Raw genomic sequence first — 22,508 nt, 5'->3', positions numbered from 1 at the left:
TATGATATATTTTATTGTTATATTAAAGAGAAATAAAAATAGAGAAAAAATTACTTTTAAAATAAAAATTCAGAATTTTCTCTCTATTTTTGTTCTTTTCAACTCATAATTTAAAGTCGTTTTTCCTCTTCTCAAACAATAGAACTGTAATCTTTATTTATTTTAGGATTAATTGCATTTTTTATCTTCATTTTTTTAATTTCTGATAAAATTTATCACCAACTTCTTAATTTGGCAAATTCGTTTTTCAACTTTTAATAAACTTATGAATTTTATCCTTAGTCATTTATCCATTAATATTTTGATAAGCGCAAAAGTTAAAAATAATCTTTGCCAAAATAATAAAAATGTTAGGGGTAATATTTTCCAAAAATAAAAAAGTTGGGTGTAAAAATTTTTAAAAAATAAAAAATATAATTATCTTAAGAGTTAAATAAATGTAAAGTGTGATAAATTAATTTGTTGGAGCTAAAATGCGTCAAAAATTAAAAAAAAATAAGGTAAAGAGTTTAATTAAACCTTTATTTGAAGAATACATTCACCCACCTATTTTATTTTTCAATATTTAATATATCATTTTGCATTACAGCGAATCAGCAAGAAAGGTTTGGTCCGGTCAAATGATGATAAGTTATTTTAATATGATATTCTAAACTATTTTGTATCTTTTGTCAAAAACAAAGAAAGAACATCTTTTGTATCTCGGTTTTGATATAAGTCAAGAATCATCTGCTTTTGGAAAGAGAAGGCAACCAAAGGTGGAATAAATGTTCATGGAGATTCCAACACGTGTACTTTATATATATATATATATATATATATATATACTACAATTTAAATTATCATAAAAAAGTGTGATTGAATTATTAATCAAAAGTCTACAAAAATAAAATAAAAAAATATATAAAAGACTTTATTTTTATAAAATCATTATTCTCCTAAATGACTTCATTATTTAGAAGCAAGATAATATTGATCAACTTTCTATGGCACTTTTTTTAAATGCACTCCTTTCTCAAAAAATATTAGAAACAATCTTATTTGAGTGTAGAACAATTTATATCATATCAGTTCATCTACCTATTTGGTAGTTGAATTTTTTTTCTTTTATGAATAAATGTGTGTTTATAGTTTAGTTCTTTAAAATTAATTAATTATTTATTATACTTTAAAGTATTTATAAAAAAATAATTAATAATTTTTTAAAAAAGTACTAAATTTCTTTGTTATTATTTTAAAGTAAATTTTATTAATCTAATTATTGTATTTCAAATTTTTATGAAGTGAACTACGTTTACACAATTTAAAAATTAATAAACATTTTACCAAACCACTTTATTTTAAGTTTAAATAATACATTTTGTCCTTGTTTAAAGTCTTAATTTATACCTTTATCCTTTTTCTTCCTCGATTTGGTCTTTTTATATCTTCATTTAATTTCAGTTTCACGTTCTATTAAATTATTGGTTTCAGTATCAATCAAAAACCACCACAATCTTGTTCAAACAAAAAAACACCACAAGCAAAATAGTATTTTTATCTTGATGAAGAGAGTGAGGATAGAATAATTAGGGGAGGAAGAGGAGAGGAATAAGATGGTGGGGGAGACAATGGATATGGTGAACTGGAGGAAAAAGAAAAGGGAAATGGGGAGGAAGAAGAGGGGAGAGGAAAAGAAGAGGAACAAGTTGTTGAAAGCAATGTCACTATATGAACAATATAATTTTACATATTTTAATACAAATATTGTTCAAAGCAATGTCAATATAATTAGCAAATACCCTATAAAAAATTGTTTTATGGGACAGTTGAGTTGAATCTTATTTAGCAAACTCAACATTTAATAAAAGTGACTCAATAATAAAAACTAACATCGTTACTTGTTGAACTATTAAGGACCAAATCACAACAAAAACAACTTTAAGGACTAAAATTAAATCCTGAAACATTTAACGACTTGTTTAAAATAAACTTACGTATATGATAGTCTTTTTCTCTCTTTAAGTCACACACTTTTGTCCTTTAAATATATTTTTTAAAAAAGTTATAGTTTAGCTTTTGTTGTTTTTTTTTCAGTTTGATCTTTAATCTCTTCTTAATTTTAGCTAACTATGTCTTTTAATTAGTTTTCTTTTCTTAATTATGGGTGTGAAGGCAGGGAAGCAGGCTAAGGAGTCTCAATATTAAATCAGAAAATTCATCCACAATTGTTGAGTTGAGACCACCTGAATGAAGAAAGGCATGCATTTATTTATTTATTGTATCTTGTGTTTGCTTTTTGATCAAATAGGACATTTTGACAAAATTTCCGCATTAATATTTTGATTTTGGATGGAACCTTTCAACTATTAAGTATCCTTTCGACAAGCTACTGTTCCAATTTGACGGCAACACGCCAAAGAGATCGGAAGAATATTGTTGAAACAGTACTACTTTGGAACTAGGCTTCATATTTTCCTTTCTTACGCATATTTTCTATCCAATTTTATCTTATCCCCCGTGAATCTTTACTTTTAGAATCTCATCATCAAATTTTAGTGAAGACTAAGCTAAAGGAGACTTCCAAAGTGCATTAGCCAGGTGGAATAATTTTCCATGGAAGGTTTGATATCCATCGATCCTCTATGATATTTATGGAGTGAACATTATCAATCTTCCAACAAAAACACAACATATTTTGCGATATAGGGGACAAATAGATAAAAATAGGGGCACATGAGATCAAATAGGCAGTGTGATACGAGGATAATTAATAACACTATTTCTAACACTTTCTTTCTAACAATTTTATTATTATTAGCTGAAATTTATTAAAAATAACAAATTTTAGAAATTTTATTTTTAAATTAGGAAAGAAACTTATTGAATAATAAGGAAAATATATTATTGTAATCTTCAATAAATTTTAATCAATAAAGAGTGTTAAAACAAGTATGACTAATATTCCTAATGTGATATATACTTAGAGTGAGAAAAAACATAAGTTGTAAAATGTATTAAAAATTATTTTTAGTTTAGTCTATCTAATGAGTCATAACCCCCATAAGAAGAGACAAAGTATGGTATATTGTTTAACAAATTATATGCAGAAAGTATATATCTTTAATAATAGAAAAACGTGTTACTAAGATCACTTTTATCTTTGCAATAGTTTTCAGTTGCATATTTTCCCTTTCTTGCAAATTGTATACAAAATAGAGGGTATCTCTTTTTCCTATATAATATAATTGTTCCCAGAAGTAACTCTTTAGCACTTCATTGACTTCTAATGATGGAACTTTTTTTTTTTTAGGATCTAATGATGGAACTTATTTAACAATGTTGCTTAACAATTAAACACTCCCGATAAAATTGACCTAAGAGCCTGATGTGGCCAAGTCCTTGAAGTAGGGCTACTGAATAATGATGTATTTTGGTCTCGCAAAAGATTATTGAGTCAATAGCAAATTAATAATATGTGGCTAATTAAGATATAGGGCATTTGGAACCAATTTTGAAGAAATGTAGAATCGCAAAGCATAATCTTTTAAAACGACATTGGAGAACCTTTCACGCAGAGAATAAAGATAAATGGTGACAAGGTGTCTAATCCTTTAGTGGTCCCAAAATAGCCTAATTTAATTTCTCTCCTTTAATCAGAAAAATAAATTAAAAAACCTTGGAGTGTTTTTGACGTATGAAAACAATATTTTATACTATTATAATGTTAAAAAATATTTTAAAAGTAAAAAAAAATAATTCATATAATTGAGATATATATATACTCATTCAAAGTATAAAGCAAAACTTTTTTTGTTCTCTAAAAAAACACATGAGAAACTCTCTCCTCAAACTAGAAGAGACCGGAGACCTCAATAAAGCAATTTTTTTGTTTTTATTCTATTTACACACGAGAGTCCTCTTCATTATGGCATTCGAGAAAAAATTTACACCGTTCTTCCTACCAGAGATTTGACTCTTATCTACTTCGATTCCTCTACCCCATAATTTTGATACTCAGATAATAAGTCATCTCATAAATCACCAAGATATTTTCAGAAATTACTCTGCCGTTGATTGATGACTTTGGCGAGTTGTAGGAGATAACTTTGTCTGTTTACGATTGTAATATTTTTTCATCCTGTAGAAATATAAAAAAAAAACATGTAATAAAAAATTTATAATAACTTATGCATCTTGTATGATTATAATTTACATGTCACTAGTAAATATATACAAAACTTATTGAAAATGCTATTTGACTCATACTAAATGAAATAGAGTAAAATATTATATATTGACATATAATAAATTTTGTATTCTTATTTAATTATAATTCATAATATATGATAAATTTATTAATTTTTATAATAATTATTTTAAAAATCATATAATACTTTATAATTAAATAATAATATAAAAATATTTTTTACTTTAATTAGTGTATAATCATTAAACTCCTACAAATATTAGCCATCATTTCTCTTAGTAGATCCTTAAATAAATAAACAGTTAGGGTCATGTGAAGTAACTAATGGAAAAGGTAAACAAAAAAAAAACGAAATTTTAATAGCAATAAGATTACCATCTGGTATCTTCCTATGCATATGAAATGGAAAGTTTTACAATTTTGAGAACACCCAAAATTGTGTTTAATTTTGTTAAAAAAGAATCTTATACAAGGTAGATGGGCCTAGGGTTTGATCTAATTTCCTTTTCTGCGTGTACAATTCGTACAAAATTATGGGCAAAGTTTGCAACTTTGCATATATTAAAATTAAATTTTTAGAAAGATGGTGCGGAATCCAAATCTATCTCACAGGCTGGCCAGATACCTCTAACAACATTATCAACTACTATTATCATACAGCGCGTGGAATCCACGCGCTGGAGCAATTTTGGTTTGTACCAATCTCAACACGGTTCTAGAGATAAGGAATCCAATTGTGCAGTGGACCCCACTTTCGATATTGCCCCAGATTACGTCTGGAACCTTGCAGAGGAGAAAGATGCTCTTTTTTTTCCTTTTTTATGTGTTTCTCTTTCTGAATTTCTTTTTATTATTATTATTATTATTGTTGTTGAAAAGGACAAACTTTTCCAACCGATTCCAGTTTCTCTTCCACAGAATTAAGAATCTCTCTCGCTCCACAAAATTCCCCTTTTTTTGTTTATTAATTTTATTATGGTTTGGTTTAAGATTCACACCTTTGTTCTTATTTAATGTTTGATTGAATTTTGTAATAATATCTTATTCTTATCTTAAGCATGCAGTTTGAATTGTTCGCTCCCATTTCCCGCATCTCCACTGCTTTTGTCGGATGCTTACAATCAAAGAATCCACACATGTAACTAAGAATCAACCAATGCCAATTTTCATAAATACCCTCATAACATTCTTATATTTTCCATTATATCCCTCTTTAGTCTTTACTCATCTCTCTCGGTGTATTTAATTTAGAGGGTAAAAATAAAATTAAAATTAAAATAACAAAATTTTAAATTAAAATCAAATATAAGAATTATGGAACTCATTTCATACTAAAAAAAGAATCACAAAAAATCATTTGATAACACATATTTTTATTTTTCAATAATAAACAATTAGATTTTCATATGATTTTTTGACTATCTTTTTTCTCCCCTCAATGAAACACATTTTTTCTTTTTTTAATCCTAAACAAATATTTTTTTTACATGTTTATTACCCGTTATGTATTGGAAATTATCCACTACCTATCTTATAATTTCAACCAATTTCACCATCACATATAATTAAGTATTGCTAATTTTTTTATACATTATAAAATCTTAATATGTATCACATAAATAGTAGTCAGAATCATCAACAGATAATGGCTCAAGACTACTTAATAATTTTTTGTTATATACGTATTAAACATTTTATATTTATAGAAAATACTAAATACAAAAATTTAGTGCTCAGTGTCAATTAGTCATGCTTCACGTATCAATTGACAAATTGTCCCATATTGCATAGCCCAAATCATCGAGAAAGTATCCAAATTTTCAAAATTTACATTAACTTAATAGTTATGTCTATCACTTGTGCAAGTCCTTCCTTCAAATACTGTTTTCAGTTATATCGACAACATTGATTAAGTTTGTTGTTTATAAATTCGGAATTTTTGGTTGCGATCTCCACTTCTATCGTGTCTTGTTTGCCCCTATGTTGACTTGTGACTTCAACAGGATGTTTACTAGGATGGGGCAAGTTTAAGCTAGTCTCACGAATTGAGGATTAGTATATATTTATATTTATAAAAAAAAACTATGTTTAGAAACTTTTGAAATATTAACAATGCTTTTTTTTCCTAAAAAATAAATTAAACTTATAAAAATACTCTTCTTTTATAAATTGTAAGGTGAAAATTTTCTCTCTCTATATATATGAAAAACTTTATTTCCTGGGAAAATTTACATGGAGTAAGATAAATTACTTTTTAATATGCAAAAGGTAACTTTTTCTTTTTTTGCAGGGATAAATTTACAACATAAGGTAAGATAAGATGACACTAATTAGTCAATCAGATAGATGTAATACATTTAATTAATATAAGAAATATGGTCAAGATACGCTCAAAGTACTATTGAATTCATTGTGCCTTTGGCCAAGAAAATTTTAGTAAAAATAAAATAAAAGGTATCCTAATTCAGCCGAAAGAGTCTAGTCTAATAAGTGATCTTCCATTTCAGATGTGTGCACAAATTCTGCTTTTTTTTATTTCTACCCATAAAGTAAGTTAACAGTAATCAATTGTCAACTAAAATAATAGTACTAAAAGACGTGACATATTAAATTTTCCAAGAATAGTGAAGAGCATAATGGTAATTTTATTCTTGCCGTAGCTTTCTTCTATTGCTTGGTTATTATTATGTTATGTTATTCCCTGAAGCAGACAAAGGGGAATCCTTCTTCCAATGGAAGTAATGATAGCATGGAATTGAAAACAACCGGGTCTTGGATCATGAGTTGCAAGGATCTTTCAAATTTCAACTCTCAGAACATAAATATTTGATTAGGTCAATTCAAGGAGGAAAAATAAAGGTGGAAACAAAGTGGGAAAATATAGAAATTTGATTCTTTGTGACAAAGACAAGGGGCTGTGGTGGGTGGAGGGTAACTTGACCTAGTGGTTTGTGGAAGGTAGCTAGTTGCCAACCAATCCTCCAAAGTTTGATGGCCAAAGCAAAGCATCATCATCTATTTTCAGGAGATACTCTCAAAACAGGAAGCCAACAAATGGGATCTGTAACAGTTACTTGCCCAATTTTCATACTTCTCTGCCACTGACAAGGTTCCACGTAACAAATCTATATTTTTTTTATTGAAATTTTAAATCCTAGTGATTTACCCATAAGACACAAGAAGTCATTAGATAGTCTAAGATTATTATTTTATTTTATTTGTGATCCTAATTAATAATCATGTTACATGTGAATAATTTAATATTTTAAATTAATTAAGAAAGATTTTAAATTTCATAAGATACCTTAAATTCAGGATAACTTAATTTGGTTAGCAAATCTTTATTAAGTTATCAATAATTTTATTTTTGATTATTCATATATCGCGTGATTAACAGTTGAGATTATAAATAACATGATGATCCTAAACTATCTAATAATTTCTGATGATATATATCAAGAAACTTTATTAAACAAATCACAAATGTAATTTAAATTCTCCAATAAAAATTTGACAGTTATTAAAGCACTAGTCATTAGTCAAATTTTTCCACACCAACAACTTGAAATAAAATCTTCTCGAGTCCTGCCTCCCAATAACCTAGCACGTGCTATGCATTACACCAAAATAACTAATTAATAAAGGGTCACTTTGATTTTTGTTAATTTTTATCAACACCATCAATTTCAGATCAAAATTTTCTTGTTAATTAATTACTAATAATCTAATATAAACTTATCTTGTTACGTTATAATGGAACATAAAATCCTCTCGATCACATTTCAAAATTAAGAGATTCATGATTCCATGAATAGAAGAAAGTGGTTAATATCGAGGGTACCCAATTGATTGAAGGTCAGCTTCAACTTTACAATAGGTTCAGTGAAGAGGGCAATTTGCTTTCACTTTCAACCCCAACTTGTTTTGATTGGATCCAGAGAACATAAGATACCTTATATAAGAGCTTTAGACAAATTCAAATTCCCCCATCCAACTACCAAAATAAGAGCATCTTTCACGTGATGACAAGCTCATATTCATGGCTTAATGGCATTTGTGTCAGCCCTTCATGAAGGCATCTATTTGTCCCCAATCCATGTGATAATAATAACAACGGCCTGGATTTTTTGCCCCTTTGTGATGGAATCTTATAGAATAATGACTCATAGTACCACCTAACAGTTCTTCACTATGTGAGGCTGTTTTTGGCTTTTAGAGTTTTGGTGTCCTTGTCTTCTTTTGGGGATTGTTTTGTTTGTGACATTATTATTGTTGCTCTTGCTTGGCCCTTGCAAGAAATCCACTTATTCTCCTCTGTCACACACACTCAATACATCATGATTCATGATTAGCTCTTATCTCTCTCTCTTTCCCCCTTTTCTAACATGTTAATCACCTCCTAAATTCTTAACGATTCAAACAAAATCTCTCCATATGACCATCCATAAGGCTAAAACTTTCCAAAGGTTCTTTTATTTATTTATTTTACAACTTAAAAAAAAACTCAGTAATCCAATTACATATTATATCAAACAAAAAAGATTATGTACTGATAATTATATATAATTATTTAATAAAAAATTATAATGTATAATAAATCTTTTTTAACTTTTATAATTATTATCTTAAAAATAATATCAACAGTGATTTATAATTTAATGACCGTATAAAATTTTTTATACGATAAATATATAACCATTAAATTCTTCATAATAACTATCTTAAAAAATACAACTAACCATTATACACGGTGCATAATTATTACACTCTTCAACTATAAGGAAATTCTCCAATAAGGTTAATTTCATATATATATATATATATATATATGATGGCTCTTATTTTAATTAAGCTTACAGTTTTGTAGGTGAAAAATAAGGATCTATAGACTATAGTTGTAGATCAGAAACTTTGATGGGCAAGCTAGGAAAATGCAGTCGATAATTATGAGGAATGAATTTTACGTTTGATCTGTTGCTTCATGCGCATAACCAACAGTATAATGATAAGTCTTGTTATTCTCACAAGTGAAGATGACTAACATGGTACACTGAGACTGAGAGAGCAAAGCAAAAGGGTCGCTTTCCAGTGAGAAGAAGAGTATTCCAGACTCCCTCCCATATCTATTTTGCTTGCTTTCGGACAAATATATTTCAACCATGATAGTAATTTACAGAACCAAAGCTTTTTAAGATAACACTAAAATCAATTGCAAGCTGCATGCGTTTGCACACACACATAATAAGGCTGGACATATACTTATTGGTTGCATAAATATACTTTCTAATATATATATATATATATATATATATATATATATATATATATATTATTTTGGTATTGTTTTATCTTTATTGACCCGAGGATGTTAAAAGAGACAAAAAAAAAAAAATTTCAGATGGGTTGAACATCGTTTTTTTTCGTGCAAAAGTTTAGAGAGAATTTTTCCATCTAAAACAATATCATGTAAAAATTCTCAATTAAAAGTTCGTGATATACGAATAAGATCCTAACTCAAAACCTCACAAATCTAATTTAAAGCTATTAATTAAATGTGCAATATATAGTACGTTCCACTCTTTTGTTTTAAGGCACCTATTCCTGTATTCCACTCTCTGAAACAATTGGAAACACGCATGAAAACGCATTAAGCGCAATAGGGGAAAAAATATGCATTACAGAAGTCAGGAAATAAAGTTCCTAAGAGGTACGATATTAAATAAACTGTTGAAATTATTAAAGGTTTGAGTTTTGAAAGCATTGCTTGTGGAGAAAACTTAACAATATTAGAAGGCAAAGTAATGTTATTTAAAATTTTTCTTATTAATATGTAAAAATATTTAAATGCTTTAAAAAAGAAAATATTATCAATTTATTCCCTATAACGAGAAAAACATCTAAAAAGAAAATAATATAATAATACATAATTTGCGACCGTCATGGAACGCCAGAGCACTTCAAAGAAAACAAGAGCATCTTTAATTGTATTTTTCTCTGTTAAAGTAATCCACAACCACGTAGTAATATATAGAAAATAAGAAAATTATGAAAAATCACAACAAATAACAACAATTATTATAAATATTATAAGATAGTTATACTTTTGTAGAATTTTTAATAGTTTTTTGGAAAATTGTTTATGTATTTTTTTGAAACTTTTCGGAGCTATTGCTAAGAAAGTTTTTTTTTTCTGAGATTTTTTTCGGTAATAATTTCTATCTTGACTGAAAAAAAAAAAGTAGAAGAGGAAACGTGGGTGCAATTGAAGGAGCATGGCGTGACGAAGGCAAATGATGAGAGAGAAGAGAAAAGGAGAATCGGTTCGCCGCATATATATGAAACGGAGGTGCTTTTAGCACAACCTAATTGGGACCACTTTCTATTAAGAGATTCTTATTTGGACTAACACTAATGTCTTATTCCTCCCTAATTTTGTGATTTTTTTTAATCCTGCTTTCATTGCACATTACCAACTTTGGGCTTTAATGCAAAATTAACAAGAATGTTTATCAGAAAAAGGTGACACGTATAAAAAGTATTTTGCATTTGTAAAATAATTATTTAAAAATCTTTCAAATGGCAGATCAAAATACTAGTTTCAACTGGAATTAGATCTGAGCTTTGGAATAAATGTACTTTATTTTTATGTAGAACATGCTCATATGTTTTACGCAAAATGATAACAAAAAATAGTTTACAGTTTATATCTATTTTTTTTACTTATACGAATAAAATTATTTATTGAATTTAAAAATATTTGATAAATTGTAAGAAATGTTTTTAATTAATAATTTTAAGATATTTTTTTAACCATATCTATGTTTTACTTACTACAGAAATGAAGCCCACATATTAAATTCTGAATACATAGACAAATAACAAGTGTGCTTTCTTGTACTATGCACGGTATTGTGCACATTTAATTTAAACAAATATTATATATTTTTTTCCTAGAAAGTATTAATTTTAAATAAATGTATTTTATGGTATAAATTAAAACAAAAGTTGAATATATATGTTTATTACGCTAAGAAAATTACCCAAATAAAATAAATAGTATGCTTTAATGTTGTCTTTATTTTCTTAAAAAAAATTAACATAATAGTGCATCTTAATTATAATAAGCGTATTAGCGTATAATATTACTTACATAAAAAATTTATTGATGACCCTAAATCTTAAAGTATATTAAAATAGATCTAAAAGTTTAAAAATGTCAGTAAAATAGAAAAAAAATCAAATAATATATATATATATTATATATATATATATATATATATTATGTATAAAAATATATGTTTAAATGAATACATAAAAGGAATGATCGTAATTGAGATGATGGGATAGAGGACATGGATTTGTGCCACCAACATCCACATTAGCTCTAAATCGAACTTGGTGTTTGACACTTTCATTTTCAAAGCACAGAAAGCATCGCAATCACACTAAACACTTCTTATATTGACTACCAATTTACTTGGGCATCCTACCGTAATATCTGACTTTGCAGCCTTTTAGATAAAGAGCGTTTAAATCAGTCAATTTAACACCTCTAAAGATAGGAAAGTGTGTTACAATTATCGATTAAAAAATAAATGATTGGGATTGGAGCAATCTTAAAGATTATTTTATATTTATTACAGTCCTAACTATTATTTTTCTAAGTTAATTTATACTTTATCTGTAAAGGGCATTCTCACGCTTTAGAAGCATCAAATTCGTATTAGAAATGCTTATACTCAAATAGGATGGTGCACTACATTGATCTCACTACATTTGAAAACAGCAATATTGAATCATGACCCCCCAAAGGAAACAGTTTTCCACGGAAATACTAGACATCAATCTTTAATATCTTAAAGTTTATATTTACCTTAAGCTTTTCCTTTTTTATTTTATATTTTTTTAGTCTTGAGGAGGGCCTAAGGCCGGAAAACAATAAAATTAAGAATGAACAACACAGTCCACAACCAATATGTTTATATTATTTTCATCATTTACATTTTTCCCCTTTAAAATAAGAGTTTAATATCATACACTATCATAGTGTGAAATAGTTTTTATCATAAATTATATGTTATGATTGAATGATATAAATGTATAATTTATTTTTTTCTTAAAATAATACACACCTTTGGGTTTTTTTTTTTCATTTTTGTAAAATGATCCTTAACCATATGCTTGGGGACATGCTAGGTGCACCCAGCAACATTGCTGATGCACCCAGCAATTAGGTGAATGGGCTAAATTGTCCTTATGTTAAAAAAAATAATTTCTTCTTCTGGAAGAAGGTTCTTTCGGTAGAATAATTTATGCTACTAGAAGAATTTGTTCTACCGAAAGAATCTTATTCCGGTAGCTTTCCGGAAGAAGGTTCTTCCGGTAGAATAAATTATTCATCCGGAAGAAGGTTCTTTTGGAAAGTTACCGAAAGAAAGTTCTTTCGGAAAGTTATCAAAAGAAGGTTCTTCCGTTAACTTTCTGGAATAACCTTCTTCCGGAAAAAGAAATTATTAATTTTTAATACAAGAACAATTTTGCCCATTCTGGGTGCACCTAATTCCTATGCTTGCGGGCATGCTTGCAGCCTTATGCAGGTGCTCACGGTCCTGGACCATTATTGGGAAAGATAAATTGGGTCACGGTCTTTTGTTGAAACTCAATCACAATAAAGCCCATTGGATTGGTCCAGGTTTGTTGTACTTTGCCCAATCTTTTATTTGGCATTGTGGCTATTGCACCCTCCACTTTGCATCTTATATCTCTTATTATATTTCGAAAATTTTATTGTAAAATGTAAATTTTAAAATGGATTTTTAAGAATGTAATGAGAAATACAAAATGCAATAATGAGAGAGCAGAAAACAAATGTCTTTCTATTTATTCAGGTTGGGATGTTAAATTTTCAGATGTGATAGTAACCCAAAACCTACATTGTGGAAGCTGACCCGAGAATAAATTAACCAACTCTTATTTTTTTTGTAAATGAAAGAATAAATTTGATCCCAGAATCTAATGACTTCATTCTGAGAATTACTGATAATTAATTAGTATAAAGTTGTTTTAGTTTAATTACTAATATCTAGTTTGAGTTTTGAGTTTTTTTTAGTACGTAGTTACAGTTAATATTTGAAAAAAAAATATTTATAGTGGTCCAACTTTACTTAAGCATATTAGTCTCTCGTGAGGATACATGTGGCCTTGTTAGAAAAAAAGACTAATTTGTGCCTTATGTATAATTGTTATGCATATTTTAAATAGCATAAGTTTTTATATTCTAAAATTAAAAATAAAATTAGATTCGTGTGGTTTGGTCACTTAATTTTTTACTCAATCAAGTTCTTCTATTTTTAAAATCAAATAAATTTATATTGTGACATATTTTTTTAATATGGTTAAGCCTGTCCTTTTTATAAATAGGCTAGAAGCTAGATTAAGCCAAACTTAATAGTTTATGCAAGTCAAGTCGTGAGTTCATGGTAGACATTCTAAGCTATATATGTTGCTATTAACCTTATTATGAGTGTGATTAGTAAAGTTTGTTGTTGTTAAATTAGACTTGTTAACTAAAAAGTTTAGTTCAATAGTTTATATTTTTTTTTAAATGGAGCGCATACTTAAGCAATTTAAATATTTAATTGACACTTTCTATTTCTTTTTCTCTTCTGTCATATACTCATATCATATCACCAATTATATTAATTACTTTTCTTTCTCCCTTCCTATTTCTATTAGAATTTTTCTTACCTTCTTTTTCTTTATTTTACATTTTTTATTTAGAATAACGATTAATTATAGTAAGTATTTTTGTTTTAGGTAATTAATTTATAAGATCTTAGTTTCTAGTTAATTTATCTATTAATTTTATAAATTTTTTTTACATATATATCATTTTCCTAAGCTCTTTTTTATTTTATTTTTAAATAATAATTTACTTTTAAAAAGTCTCTAAATAACAAGAATAAACTATTAAAAATAAATTGATTTATTTATTTCAAACCACAAATAAATTTTTCATAACTTATATATACATTTTAATATAGAATTAACAATTACAATTAATTTGTATCATAAATCTCAATTATATTTAAAGCAATGCTAGGAATACACTAAAAAATATGGTTGATCCCACGTCATAGTTAATATTAATATTTATGTCTTATTTTATACTTTTCAATTTATTTTAACCGTTTAAAAAGTATCAAGAAAGTGTATTTCTAACCCTTCCTATATATATTTAAGCATTCAAACTTAATTTTACTCATCCATAAAAAGACAAAGAGACAAGGAGAGATACTAAACTAAAGTAAACATCCACAAGCAAACGAATCATTGATTTGTCACTTTCTTTGAAGCAAGCAATCACCTTTCCTCATACTTATTTTCGCCACTTCAAAGTTCAAAGCTACCATGCACAACCCTAGTGGAAATAAACCTCAAAAAAGGTGAAAACGAAAACTCCATGCTCACTCACACCCCCGTAACTTCTTTCCCCCTCTCATCGCTTCTTTATTCTCAGTGCCATTAACTCTTCCAACTAAAAGCAAGGGGACACGTGAAACATTTATATCAATTCATATAAAATTATTTTGATTTAATAAAAAATTTCGAATCCAAATCTTGATATACAATTACATTAAATAAAAAAAATATCACCTATAATAATCTTATTTAACTTAATTAGGACGGTGTCCATGTAATTTATGAAAAAAATGAGATTATTTCTATCTTTTTGCAATAAAGTTTCATTGACCCAGAACAACTAATGGAACTGAAGACAACTAATCATTGCTCATTTCCGTCTTAAATATAACAAGAAAAAAACATATGTTTTCTTAATTTTAAATATAAAAATAGTTTAATTAATTTTATTTTATTTAATACTATTATTTTTAAAGTATCCTTCAATTAATTAAGATTTTAATTTTAATAATTTTTTTTATTTTTAATATTAAGTTCTAATGAATTGTAAATTAAAAAAATAATTTTTAATTGAAATTGTTGTGTTTCTTTCGTATGAATGATTTTTGTTTTTCTTGTTATATTTGAGACCGGACTATTACTAAAAATCCGTTCCACCTTTCATGAATCTAAGGTTCTTTTACAGTATCATGCATATATACAAAAGAAGTAAAACCTTCGGAGGACCAAACACAGACAGCACGTAACATTAGCATCTAGATAGGGAGAGAGTTCACGAGTGTAACACCGCCAATTTGCAACTGGAATCGAACTACTACTACTACATGGTACATATCCAAGCTCAGGAAATAATACATAAACCTCATTTGGGTTGGTGACTCTTCACGGGTGGAACCATTTCTGGTCTCTTTCTTCACCCACCAACTCCAAATCCAGTGGTCCATGCCGAACCACGTCAATCTGAACCGGGTTTCGGTTTTGTCTTTCTGCTTTTGCTTTTTCTTTTGGAATGATAATAATGTGAGAGTTCAGCTTGTTGTTGGAGTGCTGCAAAAACGGTTCTTTTTCTTTTCTTTTTCGTTTCTATTAAGCAGAAGGATCGGTCTGCTATGAGTGTTGGGCCGGGAATGGATTTGCCGATCATGCATGACAGTGATCGCTATGAGCTTGTGCGTGACATTGGTTCTGGCAACTTCGGTGTAGCCAGGCTTATGAGGGACAAGCACACCGAGGAACTTGTTGCTGTTAAGTATATTGAGAGAGGTGAAAAGGTTAGTCTTTTGAATTATCGAGCCTTTGTTTGGAAACCATAAAGTGTATATCAATCAACCAACCAATGATTGGGCTTAGCCGAAGAGACTAATCTCTCGAAACATGGCAAACCAATATTTGAATACTTGACCGAAGAGATGTTCATATTTAGTGTCTGACCATATCTCTAACATGATTGTCTTTAAAAGAAGATACTTGTAGAAAATCAAAAAATAAAAGCGCATGTCAATCAGTTTATGATTGTTTGTGAGGATGGTAGTTGGGAACTGAGTGGGTGAGTAGTTTGATTCTCAAGGGTAGTATGTTTTAGGTATTTATGATCAGCTGACTTTCCTACCAATTGTTTTTGATAGAATTTATATTTTAAGTGTATTGATTAAATTAGATTCCATTTCAAGGATCATTTGTTTTGGTTAACTAAGCTTCTTTGTAGTTGCTTTGTAGAATTCATGTTTCTGGTGGTGGTTATGTGACCTTCTCTTGCTAGCATTTCTTTTCCTGCAGTATGTCTTTCTTGTCTTTGGATGGAATTTGTGTCCTTGAGAAAATTGCCTGATGTTTTTGTTACTTTTCTGGTTACTAACACATGATGATTGAAGGGTAACTTTTGTTTGTTATGTTCTCTACTTCTCCTCAATGTAAAATTGTAGACAATGGTTGTGTTGGTAAAATTGCTATGGTAAACCTGACGGGAGAATCATGCTTATTTGTTAGCAGATAGATGAAAATGTACAAAGGGAAATTATAAATCACAGATCACTGAGGCATCCTAACATTGTCAGGTTCAAGGAGGTGTGCAAACCCCTAATGTCTGATCCTATTTCTTTCTATCTTAAAAATATTTTATTAATCGTTTTCTGATGTGACTTTAGGTTATATTGACCCCAACACATTTAGCAATTGTGATGGAATATGCTTCTGGAGGAGAGCTATTTGAGAGAATATGCAATGCAGGAAGGTTCAGTGAGGATGAGGTTCTTATCTTTTGCATTCATTCATTTGTGTAATGCTGCTGTATATGCCTTTTATGTCTGTTTTTTGTTTTATGCTGCAGGCGCGCTTCTTCTTCCAACAACTTATATCAGGGGTTAGCTATTGTCATGCAATGGTATGAATTCAGCACATGTAGTCTTTACTTTTACCAGTTATTTGCTTCCCAGAAGAAAGAAAGCATGAGATGTCTGACTTGAATTTCTATATTTGTCTTCCTTAATGAAGCAAGTATGCCATCGCGACTTGAAGTTGGAAAACACATTGTTGGATGGTAGTCCTGCTCCTCGTTTGAAGATTTGTGATTTTGGCTATTCCAAGGTATAGTTCATTCTATATATTGCTTTTTTATATGTTGAGGCCTTCAGGTATATAGTGTATCTTCAATTCTTCACTCCAGGTTGTGGCACTCAAATTTCAACTGGGCATTGTTTAGAAAGTTTATGAATTTGTAGGTTTCTCCATGTCCAAGATCAAGAAATTTTTTTATCTGTCATTTGTTGATAACGTATTAATTTGCTGATACCTATGCACCTTGATTGTCTTTTTCAGTCCTCAGTGCTACATTCACAACCAAAATCTACAGTTGGTACCCCTGCATATATTGCTCCAGAAGTTTTGCTTAAGAAGGAATATGATGGCAAGGTATGTTATAACTTCTATCACTTGGAATTCATCTAACTTCATACTTTGATAATTTAACATTAAGATGTTCTTTATTTAGCTTATGTGTTTGTATAGATTATGTTTATGTTCATAAGCTTATATAGACCATTGTTTCCATTTTGCTTATAACTTTCGGTTTATAAGTTGGTATATGTGACCGCAATGACATGTAATTGGCTCCACTACTTTTAGACACACTACCAACTTAAGTACCAAGAGAGTTCTAGCTTTTAGGTTTCCCCTGAAAAAGTACTTATAAGGCATGCTCTGCAATGATCTGGGAGTTTTAGCCTCATCCTTCTTGTTTTGTCTAAATATGATGAATCTTAAACTTTGGTTTCCAACTGAGGTTAGCATGTTTGGCTAACTGATGGAGAAAGACCTACAAGAATGGTAAATATAATTCTTTACATGCTCAATCCGATATCAGATCAACTTGACCAAAAAATCAACTTCTCTTTCTCTCAGGATGAAAACCTAAAGAGTGGAAAATGGAAATCTTTCTCCAGTGAGAATAGTTTATTTCCTTCGTGTGTGTGTGTTGGTGGATGGGATCACCTTAAGGAAGAAAGTTAAATAAACGTAATAGACAACCATGCACCATGTTTTTGGTCAGAAATATAGCCATTACTTTACGTTCAGCTAGACTAAAAGGCTACTCCTAGTAGAAGTGGTAAAATTATTCCAAGTATTTCAGCTGGAAATATGTACTTCCTTCGGTTCAAAATAATTGTAATCCTGGGTTATTTTATTCAGATAGATCAAGAAAAAGTAATAAATAAATGAAAGAAAATAATAATTTCACTAAATTAACTTACATCATTCTTAATTCATTTCTAGATTTTATAGTTCATCAATAATATATATAAAATATAAGTAAAAAAAGTAATTAATATTATATTAAAAAATTAAAATAATAATTTTTTTTATACAACAATTATAATAGAATGGAGGAAGTATTATGTTTCATTTATGGGTAGAATGAAAGGTTATGATTACTATTATGCATGCATGGTCTAGAACTCAGCTAGCTTTTTATTTGTTACTTTATACTGATGTTGACACCCAATTATGACTCAGATTGCAGATGTGTGGTCTTGCGGGGTGACCTTATATGTCATGTTGGTGGGTGCATATCCTTTTGAGGATCCAGAGGAACCTAAAAATTTCCGTAAGACAATACATGTAACTAATGACACTTTTTTTCAACCAATGTGGTACTTTTGATTGAATTAGTTTTCCTAAATTGATGAATGTTGGTTGCAGAGGATTTTGAATGTTCAGTACTCAATTCCTGACTACGTTCACATATCTTCCGAGTGCCGTCATCTGATATCAAGGATTTTTGTCGCTGATCCTGCAAGGGTTAGTTTTTATTTCATATAATTATTTTTTGATGAAACTTATATACCTTTCAAAGTATTTATTATAAAAGTTAAAAAATTTACCATACACAACAGTTTGGTTGAATGATCCTGTAAAATACATTTATAATTATATTTGAGTCCATATTTTTTTTTGTTTATAATTATGTCTAGAGGTTATTCATTCTAATCATGTGCAATTATATTACTTGCTTCTCCTTTTATTTGTGTGAAGGATGATTGCATTGACAACTAATATTGCTTTTAAAACAGAGAATAACTATTCCTGAGATCAGAAACCACGAGTGGTTTTTGAAGAACCTTCCAAGTGATCTCATGGATGGGAATACCAACAACCAGTTTGAGGAGCCTGATCAACCAATGCAAAGCATAGAAGAAATAATGCAGATAATTAAAGAGGCTACAATTCCTGCAGCTGGATCTCAGTCTCTCAACCATGATCTTACTGGTAGCTTGGATATTGATGATGACATGGATTCGGATCCTGACCTTGACTTAGATAGCAGTGGAGAAATTGTGTATGCTATGTAAGCTGGTGGAAGACCATTGAGCCCTGGGTTGCTTAGTGTTTGTGGAACATGTACAAATATACTTCACTTTCTACCAGGAAGGACTCTGATCGAATTTTCCTTATGATGGGAGAGAATTCATCCAGCATGTGTTTAAGTTGTATTTATGATCTTAAATGATTAAATGCTTCTTTTGTATAATTAATTGATAGTTATGTTATTTTTATATACCATGTGCATTGGTCTTCTTTGGCTTTCCCCCTTCCCTCATTCATGCAGTTATTTGGATGATTTAAGTATTGTGAATGGAGAAGATTTTGTTGAGAGAAGTAAAATTTTCACTTTAATAATTTTTACATCTCGAAACAAATTAGTCTCTAACTATTAGTTGGAAAGTATCCTTCTATTCTACCCACACATGAAAAAAAGTAATGTTTTTCAATCAAAAGCCTTTATAATCTACATTGACATTTAATGCAAACATTATTATGTAATTTATCAAAGTGAAACTTAAATTTTAATTGAAGAACAACATTAAAGGAATTGTATTTAAGTTTTGCTCTTTGCTTATAGAGTTTCCTTTCCCTTTTTCAAGACATAACAAGTGAGAATGTGTGAAATAAAAACAGTTGATCTTAAACACATGATCTTACATGAAAACTTTGGATAATAAAATGACATTTAGGTATGAGTTTTGAATGTAAAATGCACAAACTCTCCAGTGGCTACCTTTATTCCTTTCTGAAATATGAAGATTAGCTATCTAAATTCTGCATTGATTTACCTTACCTAGATCCAGATAAGTAAAGAATAAAAGGAGCTTGTGCTGGATTTTAAGTCTGATCAATTTAATCAAATGATAAAATCATGTTTGATGTGTGCATTTATATTTTTCTAGATAAAATGTATATTTCTCCCCACGAGAAATATCCAAAGATAATGTTGTGAATTGATGGGAGAGGACAAAGAGAAGTATACCAACCAATTTGTTTTGTGCAGTGCAGCGTGGAATCATTCTCATGGGTAATCCGTGAAACCTGAGTTTCTCTCCCTCTTACCTAGGCCTTTGCCATTTTAGCTGTAGTTGTCCTGGATGAAATTGAGGCATTTATATTCAACACCTTCTATTTAGTATCTTAGCACCTCCCAAAAGACTCTACTGGACAAAAATACTGCTTTACTTGATATCCTCATTCCAGACTAACTATTCTAGAATTGCTATTTGGGAATATGGTTTTTGGTATTCCAAAATACCTATTCCGAAATAAGTTTTTAAAATGTTTATTATATTTCAGAATATAGTTTTTCATATTCCATAATAGTTATCTCAGAAGATCCTATTCCAAAACGATTACTCTAGAATAAGATATGTTTCCAGAATATGATTTTTTTATTCCGGAATAGCTATTCCAGAATGTAGTTTTTTGTATTCCGAAATAGTCATCCCGAAAACATATCCTATGCCAGAATAGTCATTTTGGAATAGGCAGTAGGACCTCCCTTTCTTTCTTCAAACTCAAACTTGTGCCACCAAGCCGTCATCCACCGTGTGCCACATTTGCACCTCCATGCCATTGTGCACCACTTTATCGTGTCAACCTAGGGTCGCCACGTGGAATAGTAGGGAACCTTCAAACAATGACATTTTTGGTGTAGTTGAAGAGAATGGCTCTATTGTTGGCGAAGATGAAGAGGGTGGAATCTACATTGGGGAGGAGGTGGTTCGTGGAGTACCAGTGACGGGCAGAGGGGAGTTTGAGCCAGTCGCAAGTGGTAGTGGTGGTGGAGCAAGGGAAGAAGGTGCAATCTTTCTTTTCGTCGTCGTCAATGGTGGGGCATGGGCGGTGCCACATTCATATTCCAAAAGATAGGGAACTTGGGCAGCATAGGGAAGAGGGAGAGATGTTAGGACTGAGGGTATTTTTGACCATTAAGACTTTTTGGGAGGTGTAGGATTGATATTAGGAGGTACAGGATATAAATGCCTAAAATCAAGTGGATAAGATAGCCTCTCCTTTCTTTTGTTTGCATGTTTGTCTAGAGTCTCTTTTGATATGAGAAAATGTTTTATTTTTGTTTTTTTTTATTTAGATCACATGTATTTTTCACATGAGACAATCATGTTTGAATTGAGTAGGACCGTTCTGGATGACAAAATTCCTCTTTTAAGTTTTATCATAGTTATTTTTATTTTTAATTCTTAGTTTTTTTAAATTAAAAATGTTTTCTTATTTTCTATTAATAAATGTTTGCATAAAGGATGGTGAAATATTTTTTATTGTTTTCACTATTTCGTATAAATATATTTAAAAATAATAAAGGTGGCTTTTCTCAAAAGCAGAAAACGAAAATAAAAACTTTTTGTTTTCAAAACAAACAATTCCTTAAGTGGCAACAACTCATGTCAATAGATGTAGATAATTCGATATAATGATTCCTAAATTGGTATTTGAAAAATGATATATTAGTGAGTTGATGTGTAATGCATTGAATATAATTTAATGTTTCCTATTAACATTTTTTTATTGAGTGTTTTCTTGGCTTTATTTTTTACATTTTTAGCCACCTACAAGAATGTGTAATAATCAATTTCAATGTCATTATACTTATTTATAGTCGATAATCAATTGTATTAATTTACTATTTTAGTCGTGTCAATATTTTAATAAATCCATCATCTTTACCTATCCACGATCATGACAATGAGAATTGAAAGGTATACTTATTTTTAATTTGATTAGTGAATTTTCTATTATTAATTTTCAATTGTTAGTAGAGTCTTCTTGAGAAAGCTTACGGTATATCATGATCCTAGGTGCATTTAGTGTCAGTTAATTTACAGAAACAAATTACACAAATCTAATCCAACTCAATCTGTATAATTTTGATTGGATTGGATAACAGATTTAACCAAACCTGACCCCTGAACACCCATATCTATCACTACATTCATTAAGATTTCTCTCCCAAATTATCCAAGAGAAAACAAAAATGGAAAGAAATGTGATTGAAAATGCATAAGGATGGGACAACAAAGTTTTGATGGAAAAAAAAAATATCTCACAAGGTCATTGC

The 22,508-nt window shown here is 29.4% G+C and overlaps 1 protein-coding gene across 2 annotated transcripts; it reads left to right on the top strand.

Annotated features, from left to right (window-relative positions):
- Nucleotides 1–15,350: 15,350 nt before the first annotated feature.
- LOC114419656 (serine/threonine-protein kinase SRK2E-like) lies at nt 15,351–19,679 on the top strand. 2 transcript variants are annotated; one of them, XM_028385397.1, is made up of 9 exons: nt 15,351–15,882; nt 16,598–16,675; nt 16,756–16,857; nt 16,938–16,991; nt 17,102–17,194; nt 17,426–17,518; nt 18,620–18,724; nt 18,806–18,904; nt 19,177–19,679. In XM_028385397.1, the coding sequence occupies exons 1-9, from the start codon at nt 15,721–15,723 to the stop codon at nt 19,453–19,455; spliced, it is 1,065 nt and encodes a 354-aa protein (XP_028241198.1). In that variant the 5' UTR covers nt 15,351–15,720; the 3' UTR covers nt 19,456–19,679. The 2 variants fall into 2 exon arrangements, with proteins under 2 accessions (XP_028241198.1, XP_028241199.1); XM_028385398.1 differs by having other exon boundaries at nt 15,354–15,882; nt 16,601–16,675.
- The last annotated feature ends 2,829 nt before the right edge of the window (nt 19,680–22,508 follow it).

Source organism: Glycine soja, chromosome 7, assembly GCF_004193775.1.
Source record: "Glycine soja cultivar W05 chromosome 7, ASM419377v2, whole genome shotgun sequence".
In the NCBI taxonomy this organism is placed as follows: Eukaryota; Viridiplantae; Streptophyta; class Magnoliopsida; order Fabales; family Fabaceae; genus Glycine; species Glycine soja.
The sequence above is the reverse complement of the archived record's forward strand: the minus strand, read 5'-3'. Positions and strand labels throughout refer to the sequence as shown.

Excerpts from the sequence above, each read along its gene's own strand:
- LOC114419656 (XM_028385397.1), top strand. The coding sequence starts at position 15,721 with ATGAGTGTTGGGCCGGGAATGGATTTGCCGATCATGCATGACAGTGAT. Across the intron at positions 16,676-16,755 it reads ACATTGTCAGGTTCAAGGAG|GTTATATTGACCCCAACACA; the intron begins GTGTGCAAACCC and ends ATGTGACTTTAG. Across the intron at positions 16,858-16,937 it reads GAAGGTTCAGTGAGGATGAG|GCGCGCTTCTTCTTCCAACA; the intron begins GTTCTTATCTTT and ends TTTATGCTGCAG.